The sequence below is a fragment of the Myxocyprinus asiaticus genome, chromosome 6 (genome assembly GCF_019703515.2).
Source record: "Myxocyprinus asiaticus isolate MX2 ecotype Aquarium Trade chromosome 6, UBuf_Myxa_2, whole genome shotgun sequence".
Classification (NCBI taxonomy): domain Eukaryota; kingdom Metazoa; phylum Chordata; class Actinopteri; order Cypriniformes; family Catostomidae; genus Myxocyprinus; species Myxocyprinus asiaticus.
This window is the reverse complement of record NC_059349.1, coordinates 16,253,894-16,276,205: the sequence shown is the minus strand read 5'-3', so window position 1 is coordinate 16,276,205 and position 22,312 is coordinate 16,253,894. Positions and strand designations below refer to the sequence as shown.

At 37.9% G+C, this 22,312-nt stretch overlaps 1 protein-coding gene across 1 annotated transcript in view; it reads left to right on the top strand.

Moving 5' to 3' along the window:
• LOC127442847 (alpha-N-acetylgalactosaminide alpha-2,6-sialyltransferase 5-like) overlaps positions 1-22,312 on the top strand; it is a 43,461-nt gene that overhangs the window by 897 nt on the left and 20,252 nt on the right. Inside the window, exon 2 of the mRNA XM_051701083.1 lies at positions 187-387. Coding sequence (XP_051557043.1) covers positions 187-387 — 201 coding nt within the window. The remainder of the gene's footprint in view (positions 1-186; positions 388-22,312) is intronic.

Here is a 22,312-nt window from a genome sequence, read left to right as displayed (position 1 = left end):
TATTATATATTAATCTTAGTTCTTCTTATCTGAAAATCTCAGTCTAATAATAGGTTTAATATTTCATCTTGGCAATGTGATGTGATTGCACTGAGGATATTAGTTGGTGATGATTTATGACCTTGCGCTCTGATCAGTCTGTGATATAAAGTGGTAGATATGAACTTTTACCCTCGTGTTTTCCAGCGTCATGGAGTAGCCGTGTTTCTCGCGATCACCATGTGCACCAGTCTGTTCTTCGTGTACAGCGTCAGCTATAATAACAGTACAACATCCAGCGCGTCGAAGGGTGTGTCGGGTGACAAAGTGGAGCCCACCAATGTGCCCCTCAAGACGCACCGAGCGCCGCCAGCACTGCAGGGATACAGCAACATCATTGACCACAAGGTAAATCCAGGCCGTTATGTTCAACTGAAGTTAATTGTCTGTAACAATAGCCATTATTGGTTATGTAAGGAATAATTGACAATGGACCATTGAATTATTGAAAAACAATGCACACCTGAGGTGGTAATGCGGTCATGACGCACAGCGGAGTGACCTTTACACCTCGGGTGTGCATTATTTTTCAATAATTCAATGGTCTGTCATCAATTACTCTGCTTATACCACGGTTACCATACCTTAAGACATCGTTCAGGGTTTTATCTCAAGACATTTGATGGTTTTCATCCCTAAAACGCTCTTGTGAGTGGAACTACTTTCTTTCGCCACAGATTCAGCGTCTTGCTCTGATACAGCTCAAGTCTTCGTTGCTAGTTCGAAAACGTCACTTTAGAACTAGCAACAGAGGATTGTGCTGCTTTACTGGAGTAGCAAGTTAGTGTGTGTGTGTGTGTGTGAGAGAGTTTGTATTTGAGGGATTGAAAGAGAGAAACTGAGAAAATGAGAGAAATCGCCTGTGGGATTACCTTTTTTTTGTTGCAGCTCTTGTCAGAATTAACATCGCTTCAAAATCGCCAAGATGTGTGTCGCCATATTCCCATTGTAAACCTTAATAACTTTTTTCATCCCCACTGAGATGCAGGAGTGCGCTGACATGACAACTCTGTTTTTCTCTCGCGAGTATGTTTGGGCCTTAAGTGTGTGCATTACGCGAATAATGTGTGTCCACGAGTGTGGGAGTGTGTGTGTGAGAGGTGGTGCAAGAGGGTTTTTCTCACAGATATTTCAGATAATATAGAAACTGTTGTATTGATCATGTGTATCTAGCTTTGATACAGTTCAAGCCTTCGCTGCTAGTTCGAAAACGTCACTTTAGAACAAGCAACGGAGGATGTGCTGCTTTTCGGCATTGGAGTAACAAGGTAGTGCGCGTGCGTGCGTGTGTGCATGCGTGCGTGTGTGCGCGCGTGCGTGTGTGCGCGCGTGCGTGTGTGTGCGCGTGCGTGTGTGTGCATGTTCGTGCGTATGTTTGTGTGTGTGAGTGTGTGTACATGTTTATCCTACATTGTGGGGACCAAATGTCCCCACAAGGATAGTAAAACCTGAGATCACCTACCTTGTGGAGCCCAGCCAGTGGTCCCCATGAAGGAAATGGCTTATTAAACATACTAAACGATGTTTTATTTAAAATGTAAAAATGCAAAAAGTTTTCTGTGAGGGTTAGGTTTAAGGGAGGGTTAGGGGATAGAAATTATCGTTAGATCTGTATAAAATCCATAAAATGCATGGAAGTCTATGGAGAGTCCCCACAATGATATAAAAACAAGTTTGCATGTGTGTGTGCATGCATGCGTATGTGTGTGTGCGCGTGCACGTACGTATGTGTGTGAGAGCGTGTAAGTGTGGGAGAGACGAGGGAGCTTTTCAGCTGAAATTGAAATAAATGTAGGATATTTTAGACATTGTTTTGATGTTCTTAACTGATTTACTTGTAAATTACTTTGAATGACTTTGTTTTAATTTGTTATTTTGTTGTGGTAGCCTGTAGCTAGGGCTCTTTGAAATAACTGAAATAATTTGGTGAAGTGATATGGCACCGTTATGCAGTCAAGACCTGGAGCTACTTCATAGCTGTGCGTTTACTGAAAAATAATTGCACACCTTAGAACGGCCGTGAACCAATCAGAATCAAGCATTCAACAGACCCGTGGTATAACAGAAGAGTGATGTTGCACATGTGTAAGGAGCCTTGTGACAGCTGTTTCTTTATTGTACTTGCCTAATCAGCTGAACACAGTTGTGAATAATAGGCCCTACATGGTGAAGTTGTCACAAAGGCTATATATCTGTAACTATAAGGTTTCGAGTCAAAAGTCTAATTACACAAACACTAGTGGTTTTTAATGATTGTCATAAATTAGGAACATTTTTGTGAAATATCTAAATAAGCAGTCCAATAGCATCATGCTTTTGCAAAGGCTGTTGAGTAAACAAGAAAATATAGGTTTACTGTTTAAATGTTGCTTTAAAGCCAATAAATAGACCATAATAGGCCATGTGACAGCTTCAAATTGTGACAACTTACCGCATGTAGGGTGACAACATGAACAATAACTGTACGAACTGTATCTTTTCTCCTAGCCATGACACTAAAATGGTCAGTAGCTTTTTGTAGCATATACACTGTGAATTTCATAAATAAAATGATACTCCTATGAAAAATTGTATGATTTAATAGACAATGACCATAAGGTTATCACTGTTGTTGTACCCTTGTTTTGGGTACATGCTCTATTTGTACCCTTAATGAAGCAAAAAGGTATCTCAGAGGAACAAAAACATATACAATGATGAGCCAAAACATTATGACCACCTGCCTAAGATGCTGTTGGACCATGAAGGGGTGTACCTGGTCTGTAATAATGTTATGTAGGTGGCACGTGTGAAATTAACGTCCACATGAATGGCCAGACCCAGGGTTTCCCAGCAGAACATTGACCAGAGCATCACACTCCCTCCACTGGCTTGTCATCTGCCCACAGTGCATTTTGGTGCCATCACTTCCCCAGGTAAACGGTGCACACGTACAAGGCCATCCACGTGAAAACAGGACGGGACCAGGCGACTTTCTTCCACTGCTCCAAGGTTCAGTTCTGATGCTTGCATGCCCATTGTAGGAGCTTTTGACTGTGGACAGGGATCATCATGCGCACTCTGACCAGTCTGCGGCTACGCAGCCCCATACGCAGCAGGGTGTGATGCACTGTGTGTTGTGATACATTCTTCCCGTAACCATCATTAAAATTTTCTTGTGCCACAGTAAACCTTCTGTCGGTTTGGACCAGACGGGATAGCCTTTGTTGTGCTAGCACACCGATAAGCCTTGAGCGCCCAACACCCTGTTGTCATTTTGTGGTTTGTCCCTCCTCGGACCACTGTCGATAGGTACTCACCACTGCTGACCGGACTCACCCCTCAAGCTTTGCTGTTTCAGAGATTCTCTGACCCAGTCGTCTGGCCATAACAATTTGGCCATTGTCAAAGTCACTCAGGTTTTTACTCCTGCCCATTTCTCCTGCATTCAACACATTGACTACGAGAACTGATTGATGGCTTACCATCTAATCTACCCAGACCTTGACCTGTGGCCTTGTTAGGAGATGATCAACGTTATTCGCTTCACCTGTGAGTGGTCATAATGTTTTGGCTCATCGGGGTATGTGTACAATTAAAGCTACACAGTACAAATGTGTACCTCAAATAATACCTACGTTTTAACAGAAGAATTCATGTAAGTGCTTTTATAAAATTATAAGCTTCACATTTCTGCCTTTAAACCCTCCAAATGTTGGCCCCATCCACTTTCATTGTAAGTGCCTCACAGTAACCTCGATTTTTTTTTAAGAAAAGGAGGGACGAGTTGAATCTTTTTTTTTTTTGTGGTAATCAACATTATGCCACAAATGCTGTTGATTGAGCTTAATTTGTATTGAACCCGGAATATTCCTTTAAACAGTACAATTTTGTTTTACAATTTCTTTAAACAGTACAATTTTTACTTAGTGTACCACTAAGTAAAAGGTATGACAACTAGCCTCTGATTTTTCTCCCACAGAATTTGCACCATCTCACTGTTCTTAAATTACCACAACACCCAACACAATTTTTTGAGACTCAATTGTTATTTTTTTACCTTAAGGTTCTGGGTGTCATTTCGCGGTATGCTATTTGGACTTAATGCAGTTCTTGTGGAAACTGGTTTTGTCTAGGCCAATATGAAAAAGGCAATAGAAATGCACCTTTATGTATTTGAAAAATGAAGTGTGTGACAATCTTGGAAGATGTGGTTAAAAATTAAACTGTGCATTTAACATTTAAAATGTATAACCAACCACATTCTACCCAGACAGACATACATCTCCAAGCATTTTTCCAGGCTTTTGAAGCTTAATTCAGTAAAAGCTGCCTAAGGCATTCTGACAGATTTAAAGCTTATTAATTTGTTGAAACTGCTAATCAATAAACCAGATTAAAAACATTCTCTAATCATCATCATTGGTTAACTGGAACATTTAGCAGTTTGGATGCAAAAAGAAGGTGCACTTCCATTAGTAAATTCCATTCTCCTATTAACATTGATTCACTTGCATGGGAATGAACAGATTCTACAGAGTGTAGTCAGATTGCAGGCACTCACACAGTTCTTTGAAAAACCTTTCTGCATCTCCTATTAATCACTATTTACCCCTGGCTCAGGCAGACGGGCCGTTCAATACTGCCGATAGCAATATCAGCTTCCACTCTAGCGAAATCCCTTGCTGCCCTCTCCTAACTGTTAATGATAAACCCAAAGCAATTTTTCTGCAATGAGATCTGACACCACTTGTTTCACACTGCCGCCAATGACTGGCATTGCTGTTCACATGAGGGCTGATAGAAAATGCATTGTTATGGTAGTTGCTGTGCGCTTTAAGTCACAGAAGAGCTGTTGAAAAGCCAAATGACTCCGGGATCGATCGCTGAGTTACTTTGATGGTTCTCGGTGGGTTGGTCTTCAGGCACCCAGGTTTACTGGAGAGGTCCCTTATGGTTGAGGTTGGAATTTGTTAGATGCTGTAATTTCACAATAACATTAGTTTTAATCAATTCATATTAATTCATGTGAATGATGAAGGCAAAAGCTTAAAGATGAAAAGTGTAATTTCTGCATCACTAGTGTCACCATATTGCAAAAACATTATTGCAACAAACAAAACAAAAAAATCACTGTTTTCAAACAGGTTTCCTAAAGACTCTTCGATTGGTCAGCATTTAAAAATAGGACTTCTGCTGCTTGTATGATTTACTTTATTAAAATTAACTAAAGCAACACAATTCTAGAACATTTTGACAACTTGATTTCATTGTGTTCTATCCATTAAAATGTGCAAAATGGAAGTTTACTTAATCCAGTTGAGTTGGGACTACATGAATAGTTTTTGTAGTGTTAATGTAGCATTGATCAAACTGCCCTTACAAAAATTGAGAGTTCACTGCAAATTTGCCGCAAACTTGCCACAAATTCGCCACAGATCATTTTTACATGCAAATGAGCTTTGCGACAAACTTGCGGCAAATTGTCCATTGTTGCCAAAGGTTTTCCGGAGGTTCACAACTACCGGTGAAGAGCTTCAAACTTCTGGCAAACATTTGCGGCGAATCACAAGCTCATTTGCATGTGAAAATAATGAATGGCAAGTTTGCGGCTAGTTTGCGGCTAGTTTAGATTTTTTGTAAGGGTGGGCAGGGGATTTCGATTTTGCAGCATGCTCTGCATAGGACTTGATTGGGAGAATAAATGTTCAAATTAAATATTATTTTATGTGTTTTTGTGCAAGATAAACATAAAGCGATTGCTGTGCTAACCATAGCATAGTTACTAAACTACACTCTGTAGTGCTTCCAACCAGCATGTATTTAGCATGCTAACATTTACTTTCACTAGTTAGTAAATAAAGAAATAAAAGAGATTTGTTTGAGTTGCATTGACATGTCTTATTTTGTTGGATTTACCCAATTCAACTAGGTTCCTGCTACACAAAGTGTTTGTGTTGAGACTACATAGTAATTTTAAGTTAAGAAATCTAATTTCAAACACGTGGAACCACTGTCCATGATTGAATCAAGTAAAGCATTTTGTTTTTTTCTTTTTCTTTTTTTCTTTTTTTTTTGTGGAATAATTACTAATGAACACAGTTGCAGACAGATTTTTTTTAATTATTTTTTTTTATCTTGAATGTTTTTTTTAGAGTGTGTTAACACTGTGAAATATATTGTATGTATATTTATATATATAATATATCATTAGTGAAATTGATACAATGCAAGCAAATTCAGCCTACAGTATATAAACATATTTGAAAGTGCCAATAAACCTCTTTTATATTAGTATACAAATGAGCCAAAATAAATAAGGGGCGAATATTTCAGTAGTTAGTATTATTATTTGTAAATTATACAAGTGAGAATTATACAAGTATGCATTTTTCTTTTAATTCACTTTTGGCCTTGACTGTATGCATCAAGTGCAGTGGATCAGAATTCAGTGCATGTCTTTTTAAATACTATTAAAGTGTCTGAGCCTGAATAGACATCTGGGTTGGCCTCTTTCAGCATTTCTGAATTTACTGGGTTTCTGCATAGATTCACTCGAATGTCAGTATGAAAGGGTGATATGATTTTAACATTTGTGCTTTGTGGCAGTAAGGTCAAATTTGAGAGAAAAGACATAAGTATCATCTTAAAAGCACTTAAGCAGTCAGTCACCTGATGGTGAAGTGCAAATGCATTGCTGCCTATATGCTGCTTTAAGGCCTTAAAATGGCCAGCGGTTTAATCTCTAAAGTAGATGCCAAGTGCTGCTCATTGTTTAGTTTGCCATAGGATTATGTGGGTGGATTAGGAAATCCACCATTACATCAGCAATCTCAGGCTGACATTATAAAAAGAATGCATATTATATGCTGTCCCAAATTCAGACTTGCCAGTTCAAAGGAAGCAATTCTCCAGAGCATGTTAGAGAATGTAGAGTCTGCTAATGTGGTTTGAATCTGCAGGAATAGCTCCGCTCAGAAGACACATGGACGCAAATAGAATTATGAAATACTATTTAAACTCCACCACATTCTTTGAAGTGCTAAGAAACTTATGCCATGCTTTTTACTGTTTCATAGAACTTAGAAGCTGCAATTTGTAATGTCTGTGCCATCAGTTCTTGTGAACGCATAACAGAAGTGTCTCAAGATGCACTTTTAAAAGTGAAAATAACAATATTTAAGTCATTTTTTACTATAAATCTCCACTTTCACTTTCACATTCTTTTGTTTTTGGCGATTTGCATTTTCTGTGCATATCGCCACCTACTGGGCAGGGAGGAGAATTTATAGTAAAAAAAGACATAAATATTGATCTGTTTCTCACTCACACCTATCATATCACTTCTGAAGACATTGATTTAACCACTGGAGTCATATGCATTTCTTTTATGCTGCCTTTATATGCTATTTTGACCTTCAAAGTTCTGGTCACCATTCACTTGCATTGTATGGACCTACAGAGCTGAAATATTCTTCTAAAAATCTTTGTTTGTGTTCAGCAGAAGAAAGAAAGTCATACACATCTGGGATGGCATGAGGGCGAGTAAATTATGAGAAAATTTTCATTTTTGGGTGAACTATCTCTTTAAGATGTTCTTAAGCGCTCTATGATTACTCCAGAATATTCGTAGATCTACAACGAGTTAGATGAAAGTGCTCAGTAGCTCAACTGATAGAGCGTTGCACTTGCGATGCAAAGAACCGGGGTAGGAGTCGACATGTTATGTCATAGAAGCACCACAAAATTATGTGCTTGCTTTAGCAATTGTGTTTTTCATCTCACATTTGCTTTTAATGATACTGTCTGTGAAGTTTAGGTTTAAAGTTCAGGGTAGGGATGGCGGTTTTTGTCAATCAATGTTGCTACTGTATGTTGGATTGCTCAAACAACATGATTGGCTCTGCACATTAAACAGGGACACGAGAAAGCATTTTATCATAAATTTTTTTTATTGTTTATTACACATTACCTTTAAGTATCAACTATAAAACCTGAAAAACTTTTTTCATGATTCGTATCATCGTATCATACATTAACTTCGTAATATGTGGAGGCTTGGCCCCATATGCCCTTTGAGTGTCTAGTAATTGAGAGGACTGAAATAGATCTAATGATAAGAGGCGAGCTAAAGATACGTCACTAGCATTAATGTGGACATCAAAGGATCTTTAGAGTGCACTATTAGCATTTCCTACTCATTAACCTTTAGGTTGTGACTGTGTATTATACAAGCAAGACATCACGCATAATATGGAAACTTTGCTAGTTTAACCTGTTGTTGAGCCATGGTCAAGTATTATTGAAATTCTGCAGTCAAATATTTGATTTGATTTTTACAAGTATCATTTAGTTTTTTTGGTTACAAAGCAATTGGGAAAGGTTTTTTTTATTTTCTCAAGCCTGTGCAATTAACAGCTTCCGAAAGTTGTATGGTGATAGAATAGGTCCCCGCTCTCTCCTCTGCTCTCTCTGCATTTCATTTGCTGGATGACTGCTCCTTTGAATCCTCCCAGTGTGGGGCGAGATGAGTGTCAGTTCTTCTGTTGACTGTGGAGAGGAATAGAGGATGAAATAGAGACAGCCGAGAGAGAGATCCCAGTGGTCTTCGCTGTGCACACCAACCCAGGCTGATGTCTCCAGTGAGGGTGGATTTGCACACTCTTAGCTCTGGGCTGAAAACCTCCAATCCATTCGCTCTGAAAACACATAACCTGTCGACCTAACCAATAGGGGAGCTTTGAAGATGTGCTGATACATTGCTGCAGGCTCAAGTACTCTGATAACAGCAGTGTTTCTCAACTGTTTTTGCTTCAGGAGCCAGATTTTACATTAGACATCAAGTGGCAAATCAACACAGTACCAAAATGGTTAATAATACAAAAGTAAAACCTTTGAGAAAAATTTGAACCTGTAAAAGGAATCATTTTCTCCTCCCTGTTCGAAGTTAATAAGCCTATTTATTTTTCTCTCCTAACTATGCACAATTATTTATATAGTTGCATTTTATTATTTGCATTTCACATTGTTTTTCCCCGCAGTCTGCAACATTATCAGAACAGACCTGCGACCAAATTTTGGGTCCCACCAGTGGAGAGGGTTAAGAGAGTCAGTTCCCACCTTTCCTTCTATTTCTTCGTGTGCCAATATAAACAGATTTGTCTGTACTGCATCAAGCCAGAAATGAGGTCCTCAAGTGCATTGCGTATCTTCCATTGCAGTTGTTACTGCTACTACATACCAGATACCTCATTTCCATTTGGTGCTGTTCTCAGCATTGTGAGAGTTCTTGATTTCAAATTTTACTTTTAGATGAGCCTATGGCCATTTTTATTTTGTTGACTTTGGGTAAACGATTTGAACACCCTTACAAAAAATTTAAACCAGCCATAAACTTGCTGCAAATTTGCAGCAAATTTGCCACTCCTTGATTTCACATGCAAATGAAATTTTGCTGCAAATGTTTGCCAGTTAGTGGTGAACCTCCCACAAACCTTTGGCAACAATAGACAATTTGCAGCAAGTTTGCATAAAAAAATCATTTGTATGTGAAAATTATCAGTGGCGAATTTGTGTGAAGTTTGTGGCAAATTTGCCATGAACTCTAGATTTACGTAAGGGAAACCCCTTACTTTACAGGAATGATCCGGGTTCAGTACAAGTTAAGCTCAACCATTAGATCTTCCTAAACCGACGATTGAGCAAAAAAACACTCTTGATTCTGAGATAACCTTGGAGGAGCTTGACGAGGTAATTAAGTCCCTACCTACAGGCAAGGCTCCGGGGACGGATGGTTTTGCCGCAGAATTTTTTAGATCCTATGCTACAGAACTGGCTCCACTTTTGTTTATACTGAATCATTAAAGAATGGAAAGTTTCCTCCAACCATGACAAAAGCCCCGATCAGTCTGATTCTTAAAAAGGACAAAGATCCAAGCGAGTGTAAAAGTTACCGTCCAATCTCCCTGATCCAATTAGATGTAAAAATATTGTCAAAAATTTTGGCTAACCGATTAAGCAAGGTTATGACATCTCTTATACATATAGATCAGGTGGGATTTATTCAGGGCTGCAGCTCTTCTGATAACATCAGGCGGCTTATCAATATCATGTGTTCAGTAGTGAATGATCAGTCTCCGGTCGCTGCCATCTCACTTGACGCCGAAAAGGCGTTTGATATGGTAGAATGGGATTATCTTTTTAAGATTTTGGAAATGTACGGGTTCGGGAGTACATTTATTGGTTGGATTAAGTTACTTTATAGACACCCTGTAGCAGCGGTACAAACAAATGGATTAATTTCTGATTATTTTACTCTGGATAGGGGCACTTGGCAGGGCTGCCCTCTTTCCCCATTATTGTTCTGTGTTGCCCTGGAACCATTAGCAGCCACGATAAGGAGGGAGGATGATTTTCCAGGGGTGGTGGCGGGAGGTGTGGCGCATAAGCTTCTGCTTTACGCAGATTATATTTTATTATTTGTCTCTGAACCTACTAGATCTATGCCTTGCCTCCACAGAATTATTAATTCCTTTTCCAAGTTCTCAAGTTAATTGGTCTAAATCCGAAGCTTTGGCTCTGACACCGTACTGTCCAGTAACAGCTTTCCAGCCGGGCGCCTTCCAATGGCCCAAACAGGGCATTAAGTATTTGGGGATTTTATTCCCAGCAAATTTGTCTGATTTAGTTAGTGTTAATTTTGACCCTTTAATAAAAAGATTTGGGCAGGTGGGCTTCATTACATTTAACGATGATTGGGAAGGTTAATGTTATTAAAATGAATTGTATTCCAAAATTTAAATACCTGCTTCAGTCTCTCCCTGTAGATGTCCCCCTCTCTTATTTCAAGCAATTTAATAGCATAGCGAAGTCCTTCATTTGGAATGGTAAACATCCCAGATTGCATTTTAATAAGTTACATAGGCCGATTGACATAGGAGGGCTAGGCCTACCCAACATTTTGTTTTATTACTATGCGTTCAGTCTCAGACATTTGGCTCATTGGTCACTTCCACCTGAGAAAGCCCCTCCCTGGTTTGTTATTGAACAGGCAGTTCTTGCCCCTATTTCACCATTACAAAGCATATCTATCAAACTAATCGGAAAAGTTAAGTTACACCCCATTATTTCACATTTACACTCAGTATGAACTAAAGTGTCCAGATTGTTCAAATTGGACACTTATTTAAATGTTGCCTCGAGCATATGGCAGAACCCAAGATTATGTATTGACAAGTCCCCTTTCTGCTAGCAAGAGTGGATTGTGAGGGGGGTTGCTACACTCGGTGACCTATATGAAAGTGGAGTGTTGAGATTGTTTGAAAAATTGGTCCAACATTTTGGGATCCCCAGACCTCAGTTTTATAGGTATTTACAATTGCGCCACCTGCTTTGTACTATTTTTGGGAGTAGCACACACCCCCCTAAGGAGGCAGATGCTTTGGGAAAGGTGATTGCGGCTTTTGGAAAAGGTCATGAGGCATCAGTGTATTACTCCCTGTTAATTCAGAGTCTGGGGGATGGAGCTTTAAATTCTATTAAGAGATTATGGGAGAAAGATTTGAATTTGGTATTGGAGGATGGAGTGTGGACTAAGATTCTGAAAAATGTCAAGTCTGCATCTAGAGATGCAAGGGTTCGCCTTATGCAATTTAAGATTTTACAAAGATTTTATTGGACCCCCTCTAGATTATATAGGCTTGGTCTTAAAGACACACCCACCTGCTGGCAATGCCAATCAGAAGTTGGAGACGCAACCCATGTTTTTTGGGGATGCGTTAAGATCCAAGATTTTTGGTTAAAGATTCAGAATTATTTGCATGACATTCTGGGCACTCAAATTTTACTTTGCCCCAGACTTTGCATTTTGGGCGATGGGGAAGTTATAAATTCGGGGGACAAATATATAAAAAATTGGGTTCTGACTGGCGTGATGATTGGCAGACAAATTATTTTAAGGGGATGGAAGTCAGACGGAGCGCCACTATTTCTGGAGTGGTGTGCAGAGATGGGGAGGGTGGCGGCTTATGAGAAGATGATAGATGGAAGGCTGGGGCTGGAGGACTTATTTTTCAGGAAGTGGGGTAGGTATTTGGCGGTTTTGGAGGACTCTAGGGGAGGGATGAGGAGGGAGACGTTTAGTTTAATTATGCATGTTTATTATATATTTAATTTGTATTTATTTGTATTTATTTATTTTTTATTTTATTGTTTGTGTGTGTGTATTATTTTATGTGACCATAGGGGTGTTCTTTGGGGTAGGGTGGGGTTGGTGTTTGGGGAGGGATGTTAATGAGGGTGTATATGTTGTGTTTTTCTCTGTTGTGTTTTTTCTTTGAATCAATAAAAAATGTTAATTACAAAAAAGAAAAGGAGGGATGTGTCGAAATAAATTTTTGTGGTAATCAATATTATGCAACAAATGCTTTTGATTGAGCTTTAAGTATTAAACTTCAGTTTGTAACTCCAGCATCGATTGTGCTGTGGACATGAATGACAGCTTAAATTGTGCACCTTATTGAAAAGAGGCATGCTATGACTTTGTACATGGTAAGACTTGTGATTTTTGCCTGCCTGAAAAAAAAGTCTGAAAAATTACTTCCTGATGGCTAATGTAGTATTTAGAAGTCATTTGCACTTGAACAATGGAATTGAATTACCATCGAACAAAGGTGGCATTTACGGGTGGGACGGGTGGGTCATGTCTCTACCACTTTTTGCCTTTGCCAAATTTGTCCCCATCACTTTCTGAAATAACTTTAGTCAGGTAAGTTTTTAATGCAGGAGAAACATCTCCAGTTCTTGAGCCGGAGTTTCCAATTTGTTTGTGTGTGTGTGATAATAAGTAGCGATCCAGCTCTGGAATTTGCCATTTTTAATGTTATAATGAGTGCTCGTTGCAGCTGTTATCAGTGCTGTTCAGTAACATTTAGACAACATTGCTTTTCTTATTCCTCTATTTTGCTGCTCGCATCCTTTGCAGTTAAATCGCAAAGCAAAATGCAAACAGATGTGTCCCTGCTCATGTTATACATCCACTGACGTACAGATATAACCTTCATTTAGTCAAATATAAAGTTATATTAGGGTGGATTAGAACCCGGAACTCCTTAAATTAAAGGCAAAAACGAATCCGTCATCCTTGCTAAGACTACCTGATCCATGTATTTATCCACTGACTAACAAAATCACAATACTGACAGTATTAGATATACAGGTGAAGTTATCAAATTAATTATGTGAAGTATTTATTGTAGCGCTTGAATTGGTCATCATGACTATTTATCAAAACCGTAATTTTAGAGTATATTTTTTGTATTGACTTGCTTGCATTCATGTTTTGAAACTGTTTGAGAAATGTTCACGCTGTGTTTTCATTGCGAGTGACATGAGTAAAGAGCACTGTTACGTAAATCTACCTCTGTCCGTTATCTTTTCATGCACATATTTTACTATTTACATAATTTACATTAATCCAAATGAATCGCTAAACCCTAGTCTTAAAGCCTATAATTTTATTTTCCCTTAAAAGGAAATTAATTTGTTAAGATATGACTCTCAATTCAATGTTTTAAACCATAACAGGCCTCTATATGGGGCAAATCAAGCACGCAAATGACGAATGTTGAGTTCAATTGAAAATCCATTTTGGCTGTTCACACTGTAGGCACATTTGAAAAATTCATACAGATACCTGATTTATTTCCACAAACGGTTTTGAAAATGCATTTGTGGCTCACACTGTCATCTAAATCACAGTTCTGTGTCACATGTGAGTAAAAAAAATCTGTTTTGGCTACATTCAGCTGTGGTGTGGACTGTGTAAACAGTCAAAAGGCACATTGAATCTGACATTTCCCAGATACATGTAGCATGCCTACATCTCTGAGATGTCTGTTGTAGATCTTTTGATTTTGAAAGCATTGAATTTGAGTTAACATCTGATAGACGTCTGTAAGCACAGATTTATAGTGGTGAATAATCTAGCTCAAAATTCGACATTTGCGTGCTTGATTTACCTTTTATATAGACCTGTTAAGGTTTAAAACTTCTAATTGCTAGTCATATATTTTCTAGTTAACAAATTCAGTTCCTTTTTAAGGAAAGATAATAAAATTATAGGCTTCAACAGTTGGATCCAGCGTTACGTTGCAAGCAAGCCAATGGAAATCTGAAATAATTACAGGTAACACCTTACATATATGAAATGTAATTTTCCCTGCTGTCTTTTGATTAGTGTGTTTTGCTCGTAAGTAGCCCTAATATTACATTCTTGAGCTTTAATTATAATTAAATTCCACTGCACGACTGCAGATGACTTTATTTAAAATTACTTTATCCATCAAGACGGCCTTTCTCCAGCACTTGCTGACTGGCATTAAGTGTCTTATCTGCGCTAGAAATAAAATTAACAGCTAATTACAATTTTAATTCTAATTTAATTCATTAAACATTTTATAATGATGAACGTGTCAGGGTTTGTTATTTTCATGTTCAGGCGGTGTAACATGCATGCAGGTCAGTTTCTGATATGGGCTACATTTAAAATATCATGTGAACAACCTTAAAAAATAAGATTTGAGCTCTTTAGACTTGGGCCAATTATAAATGTGCACAAATATGTGTTTGATCAGCACCTTGCTGAAAAAATAAATACAGCTTAAACAAGCCTAGGATGGTTTGTTGTTCTTAGCTGGTTTAAGCTGGTCTCCAGCTGGTGTTCAGCTGATTTAGCTGGTCGTTCAGCCTGACAAGTGCCAAAAAAAACAATCTAAAACCAGCAAATCAGACCAGGCTGGAATACCAGCTAAGACCAGCAAACAATCTTAGGCTGGTTTAAACTATTTTTTTTTTCCCCAGCAGGGCATTCATTCATTAACATAATACTGCGCAAAGGGTGTTCTTGGTGTTTCTGCGCAAAGCAGGAAATAGGGGGATGTTGAAGGTACTTGTCTGTGCAGAATGCCGATTTCATGCTTTTCATGTTTAACCTCTTATTCTCTGTGATCCATCAGCTTGAGGGGATGATATCCGCCAGTTGAGTCTCAAGAGGCGATTCAAAAACCATAAACACTCACACAATGACACTTTCTTGCTGTAGTCTGCAGCAAGGTGTACATACATAACACATGAATTGATTTTCCTTTTGCTATTTTAATGTTGAGTAATGTAGAGGGGGGACAACAGCAGACGCCTTGGAGTATATTAATGAATTTGTTTTTCTGTGGCCCATATAGCTCGAAGAAGCCCAAGGCATTATGCAGCTATTTAGATGTGACATGTTTCCGGATGAACTGGTTTAATCAAACCACAATACCTGCAAAGAAAAATGATTTCTTATTTTAATTTCATCCTTTAATTTCCCTTCTGGTCTCAATGCACAGTGATCCGAGAACCAGCTGACACTCTGGTATTCCCAAAGGTATTCACCTACAATTCAACAGTCACTAATGGCACAGCTTTAAAAGTATGATGGTTGCTGTTGGCAGCTCTCATCAGTACCGGTGACATGACAGAATGAAATGTCACACAATAGTTTGGCCCCAAACACACTTGACAGCCCATTGTGTGATACTTTATAAGGGCCATTGTACATATCGAGCATTATCATCCATTTTTATGCATATGGAGATCCCCGCTGGGAGTCGACAGTAATTCAGGATCAGTCTTGCTGCTGAGGGATAAGCAGCAATGTGCCATCTGGGTGATGAATAGATAACGTTTGTGACAGCATCTTCTTGACCACGGTGGTTAAATGACTCGTTCTAATATCTGTCAGCCATTAAAGGTATGAAGCATCTATTAAGGAGGTCAGTGGTTTATAGAGAAGCGTTCGAGATGAGTAGTGAATTGTGGATGATAATTATAGAGGGACAATAGACCATATTATCGGACCAATCATATCGCATTAATCGGGTTTAAATTTAATTGAGTCTCCGAGGTTAATTGTACTGAATGCGCATAATACTCAGAATGAACTGATCGTTTATGACACAGTTCTGCAATGGCTATGATAGCACAGATGTTCTGTAATAATCGTAAACAGCTGTAATGTCCAGGGTGAATCGTTCTGAATTGAAGAGAGAATGCCCTTTGAATTCCAATTCAGTTCCTACATTTGAAATGAATTTGAGGTAGCAAAAATGATGCAGACTTCTTTTTGTAATTTGAATTTAAATGGATAGTTCACTAATTTCGTTATTTACCCAGCTTCACGTTGTTGGTGAAGAAAGGTCTATCCATTCAGGAGCCCGTGAAGAAAGCAGGCATATTTCAGAGCTTTATCAACACAAGGTTATAGTCTCAGTAGCTCAGCAGAAACTCAGCATCATTATCATTATCTGATAAAGAGCTGAGGAGATAATGACTGGCACAGCCTACGTGTGTGTTTGTGTGTTGTATATGGAGGTGATAGGATGTCTCTAATGAATACTGAGTGAGACTTTTTGGGTGACGGCATGTGCCTTCAGGGCTGTATGTTTCTATTATCGACACTTTCAGAGGCGGGTTTACAATTTCTGAGCCCCCAAGCAACCGATCAACCCGGGGCCCCATTTCAAAAGGTTTTGCTTAAAAAATAACATAAAATTGATTTTAAATCATAATTTTAAATTCATCCTATCAGCCGTTTACATTCAAAATGTTTACTGAAACATAAAAATTTAGTTAAAGTTAATTAATGCATGTTTTCCAGTTTTCCACAATATAGTGATAAAATACAAACATTTACCTACATATTTTTAAAAAACACTTTTTTTTATGAACCTACTACACTCACTAACATTTTGGAATTCAGTTTTTATTTATATAAGCCAGCAATAATTTATTGTTGTCCAGTTTGTCATTATCATTTGATACAGTATTATTATTATTACTTTGAGGATTTGTTGTATACAATAGTAATATATTTTTTGTCTTATTTAATTTACTTTCACCAGGAGATTATATTCTGACACTGCAGTGTATTGTTCACCATGTTGCAAAAGGCTGTATTTTATGTTAGCATCATTGGCAACATTCTTTACAGTACTGCAACAGTAGACATACAAGGCACAGCGGCACCTCAGCACACTAGAACAGAAGGGGGAAAAAATTTTGATGAAAGTGCTGAAACTTTGCTTGTTGCAGAACAATCTGGAATAATGTTAAACATTGTAACAGTCACCTCTTTGCAACCTGAACTTGTTCAGAATGTTAAATCTTTGTGACACATGCGCTAAAAACAGTCTAGGCACAGCGCAACGAATGAAACAGAACGTTTTTGAGTGAAACGGCATTTTTGATACCTGAAGTTCTTTTTAACTTTTGACACTGGGACTAATAACGTGACGGTCGTGTGAGACACTGAAGAAACAGCAAGACGCAGTGCAGCAGGCATGGACGTTCGTCCAGCGCGTGTTTACATAGGAAAACAATGGAAAAACAGAACAGACACGGGCAAAAAACACGTTCGGTATGAACGGCCCTAACTCATCCATTCGCATGTATCTGTGAGTGAGAGCGCGTGGGCGAAACAAGTTCGGAAGGCCTGTAAATTTTTTTCATAAATTACAAACCCGAACTAAAAGTCCTACATGAAAAATTGACCCAATCCAGTGGACATCTAACATGAAAAGCTCTGAGAGCACTGACAACAGCGTATTCACGCATGACAAAAGAACAACATGTGACATGCCACCCCTCAAGCTGTTTTTGTGGAGCTTTCCTACTGCGAAATTGCGTGGTGGTTAAAACTGCTACTGGATACTTCTACTGATTTCAACCAACACAAATACACACAAACACAGTATGCATACAGAATGTCAAACAGAAGACCCACCAGCATTAGGGTTCTTATCATGTGATCCATCACAGCTGGAGATGATTACTCTCTCTGATGTTGAGTATTTGTGCACTTTTTAAAAAATCGTTCTTTCTGCTCTGAGACATTTTTTGTTAAAGTTTTGATCTGTAATTTTTGATCATCTCAAAGAAAAGCAAACAAAGTTACCATGGTAACTTATGACATTTATTATGTCTAACATCATAACATTTATTTTACAAAAGTAACACATTTACGTAATTTAACAGTAAGCTGGGTGCACACGGTACAATTTATATTGTCATTTATGATTGTTGCTTGTCAGACTGTTATGATACCCAATATGATCCCAGTGCGATCTTGGGTAAAAGCCAAGACTATGCGAAACATATGGTAGCCAAGACTTAAGTCCCAATCATCCTGACTGACAGCTTTGAATGGGTGTTATGTCATCTGGCCGTCATAGGAGCAGTCATACTGTGACGCAAAATTTCTGACATGGCTGTATACTGCAAAAAATTACTTTCTTAATTTTTATTGTCTTGTTTTCCAGTAAAATATCTATACATCTTTAAAACAAGGTAAATTGTGCCCTACAACAAGAGAAATATTTTACAATCCCCGAAATTTGTTGGACAGCAAAATCGTAGCTAAAATTGTAATGTGAACCCAGCTTTACATTGCAAAAATTATTTTTCTAAATCAGTATTTTTGTCTTTTTTTTTCCCCAGTAAGATATCTGAACATCCTTAAAACAAGGTCAATTTTGCCCTACGACAAGAGAAATCTTTTACGATACCTGAAATTTCTCTCAGACGGTGAAATCATGGTTTGAATCTGGATTTACACAGCAAGATTTTTGTCTTGTTTCCCTGTAAAATATATATATACTTAAAACAGAAACATTTTGCTTATGACAAGAGACATCTTTAACAATAACCCGGCTGTACACTGCAAGAAATAATTTTCTTATAATTGTTTTTGACTTGTTTTCCAATAAAATATCTTAACATTGTTAAAACAAAGTAAATATATTTGAGAAGCAAAATTGCATAGGATGCGCAATTATCCTAATATTTAACAAATAGAAAACAAAAAAAGTGAATATTATGCTTAAAAAACAAGAAAAAAAAAATTGGCAGTGGGGCAAGAAATTCAATATATACTGTAATCTCTAAAAACAAATCTTATTATCTTACACGATTTTGCTTCCCAAGTAAATGTATTATGTTTTAATAAGGATGTTTAGATATTTTGACTGTAAAACAAGACAAAAAATGGCATAAGAAAATTATTCTTTGCAGTGTACAGCTGTTTTATTGTGTTCTGTGTTATACAGAAACACAACAATCTCATAATTGGCCTCTTGTTTATTAGTAAATGATGCAGAAAGACTTTCTAAACAGCAAATCGAGATGGGATGTTTGACTAACGGAAACCTATTTGTGGTCCTATGACAAAATCTACAGTATCCATCTATCCCTCATCCATCCTTCCTACTATCCTTGGTGTTTCTAGGTCAGTTAGAGCTGTATTTTATTTTATTTTAAAATGTCATTGTATCGTGTACTTCAAAAAAGTGCTTTTCAGGTGAACCCATGATTTCCTTTTGCTGTAAGGACTCTTCCCAGTATTTTTTCCTAGAACCCCCTCCTCTTTCAAAACACTTGTTCTTGCAATTCTAACCCCTCCTTTCACTTCACTATGATTGCTCCTTCTCTCCATACCCCTGTCATCGCTCTCCTTGAAAGGAGCTTTTTATCATTGCAGCTCATCTCTGCTTTATAAGCCTGTGGATAGATGCTAATTTCTCCCTGAGGGCTTGTTATAAGGAATCACAGGTGTCTGCAGATGACCTAATCTGTGCTTGCAAAAACACGAACCGGGAGCACCTTTTATATTCAGTGCAAGGCAATCATCTCGATGGGGGGCATCTTCATCTCACCTCTACTCTGACAGTGTTTCCTCTTTCTTGTTTCTTTTTTCTTTTTTTCTGCTCTTTCTCTATCACGCCCTCTGTCTTTCCTTTTTCCATTCTCTTTCTATCGCTCATATCATGTAAGGGGGACAATAAGTAATGGAGAGTAAATATTCAGTCTGTGTCTTACCTGCTGAGGAGGCGATGAGCCCTCTGTATGGTGTAGAAAAGATCCACTGTGGCTTATAGATTAAGTTGGAGGATGAAGATGAATCTACCCGGCTTTGCCACTCACAAACAACAGAGAGGATGCTGGAAGGGTTACATCCAAACAACCTCCACAAATTTGTCTGCTGCAATACTTTTGTACACTTCAAATTCTATTAAAGGAATAGTTTAGCTAAAAAGAAAAGTTTTGCCATCATTCACTCACACCCACGTTGTTCCAACCCGTTATTCATTTCTTACTTCTGTGTCAGAGCTTCTGTTTTCCTTATAACAAAAGTGGATGATGATTTATACTGACAAGTTCCAAAAAAAAAGGACCATAAAAGTAGTCCATATCAGTCATGCGCTATATTCCAAGTCTTCTCAAGCTGAATAATAGCTTTGTGTGAGACTGAACAGACCAAATTAAAGTCGCTATTCATCGATAATCGTCCCTTCAACCTTATCTCTCAAATCTCAGTTTTGGTCCATTTTTTAAACGTGTCCTGCTGTGACCGGTGTTTGCCATCAGTTACACCAAAGACGCCTTTTTTTTAAAACTTTTTTTTTATTGATTACAAGCACAAATGAGATTTGAGAGCTACGGTAGAAGGGATGTTCATCAGTGAATAAGGACTTTTAGTCTGTTCTTCACATAAAGCTATCATATGTCCTCAGAAGACTTAGAATATAGTGCACGAGTTGTCTGAACTGTTTTATCATGTTTTTTTTTTTGGTCCTTTTTGGAGCTTGGCAGTATAAATCACCATCCACTTTCATTGTATGGAAATCAGAAGCTTGGGTATTCTGCCAAACATCTCCTTATGTGTTCCACTGAAGAAATAAAATAATATGGTTTTGGAACAACATGAGGGTGAGTAAATGATGACAAAATGTTTCTGAGTGAACGATTCCTTTAAAATAGCTCTTTTCTTTCTTGCATTAACTGGTAATAATTGAATATAGTGTTTCCATGGATTGAACTGTAACACTAGGTAGATATTACAGAAGGCTCTACACTTGCTGGTTCTAGTGGATTTGTTGGTTATAAAAGCATCCTTAATTTTCACTCATAACAATAACTGACTGGATATTTGCTGGAGATTTGTCTAGCAATTGAAAGACCAGTTGTCTTTACCACTGTTCAATTTTGTAATGTTTGGGGAACTTCCTCCTTATAAGCCAGTAAAACTTGTAGTAGGCAACTATATAATATATATATATATAGTATACATGTGTGTGTGTGTATGTGTTTTTATTAGGGCTGTCGTTTTAAACGTTAATTTAGTGCGATTAATTATATTTAAAAAATAACATGTTAAAAAACTACTGCAATTAATCATTCCCTAAAACCGTACGTAAATTCTGTTGTAAGGAATGTTGCTACCATTGAGGCAATTCAAGATATGTACCACCATGTTTTTGAGAATCTTTGGCAGTAGGAAGCAGTCAGTACAACTCCAGTTGTACAGGCAACACAACTTGTCAAGCCAGCAAGCGGGCAACACAGCTTTTACACCATCACAGAGGAAGTCAGCATGTAGTTTCTGAGAGTTCCAGTACCCTAGGATCGGCCACACTCACCAACTCACTGACAAGTGCCATCTCCTATCAGACATTTTTGGATCAGCATGTTCACCTTCCCTTTTGGCACGTCAGGGAGCATGTTACATCAGCAGCGAGGGAGACCCGAGTTCGGATCCTGTAATTGCTTTCGCATAATCAATGATGAGCATGATTCAGAGGTTGCATTTTCCCTCTGACATACATTTTTACTCCACTAATGGTTAGGTTTAAGTTTGGGTTTGGGGGTACAGTTTATAAAATATGCATTTCTCTTCACTGTATTACAGCCTGTACAGCTGAAAAAAATTCACTTTTTGCGCCCCTCCTTGGATATTATATCCAGAAAATGAAGCACACACATGCCCGTACACCCAACAGCATTTACTGCTTTGGCCACTTGGGGCAATGTTTCAAATTTCAATAAGCTGTTTCTGATTTCACTGTGAGATCAGTATGTTTGCACTCAAAGACAGTTGGACAGCGTACAACAAAATGCGGGGATCTTGAGATGTGTTTTTCAAAGTTTTAAACTACGTTTAATTTGACACAGCATCCGAAAAAAACAGTGCTTTTGACTGAAATCTAGTGAGATGCATCGCAACCAAAGTGAGATGCTCCAAAAGCACCCACCTGATGCAAAAGTACAAAGACCAATAATTAAAATTAAAAGCGCAGAGGGAAATAGGCCAATAATTGGGTTATGTTCAATGAAAAGGAAATAAAACCAAAAACATTTTTTATGTATTTTAATTGTCTGAATTATAATATTAAATAATATTTTATTATTTTAATTATTATATACT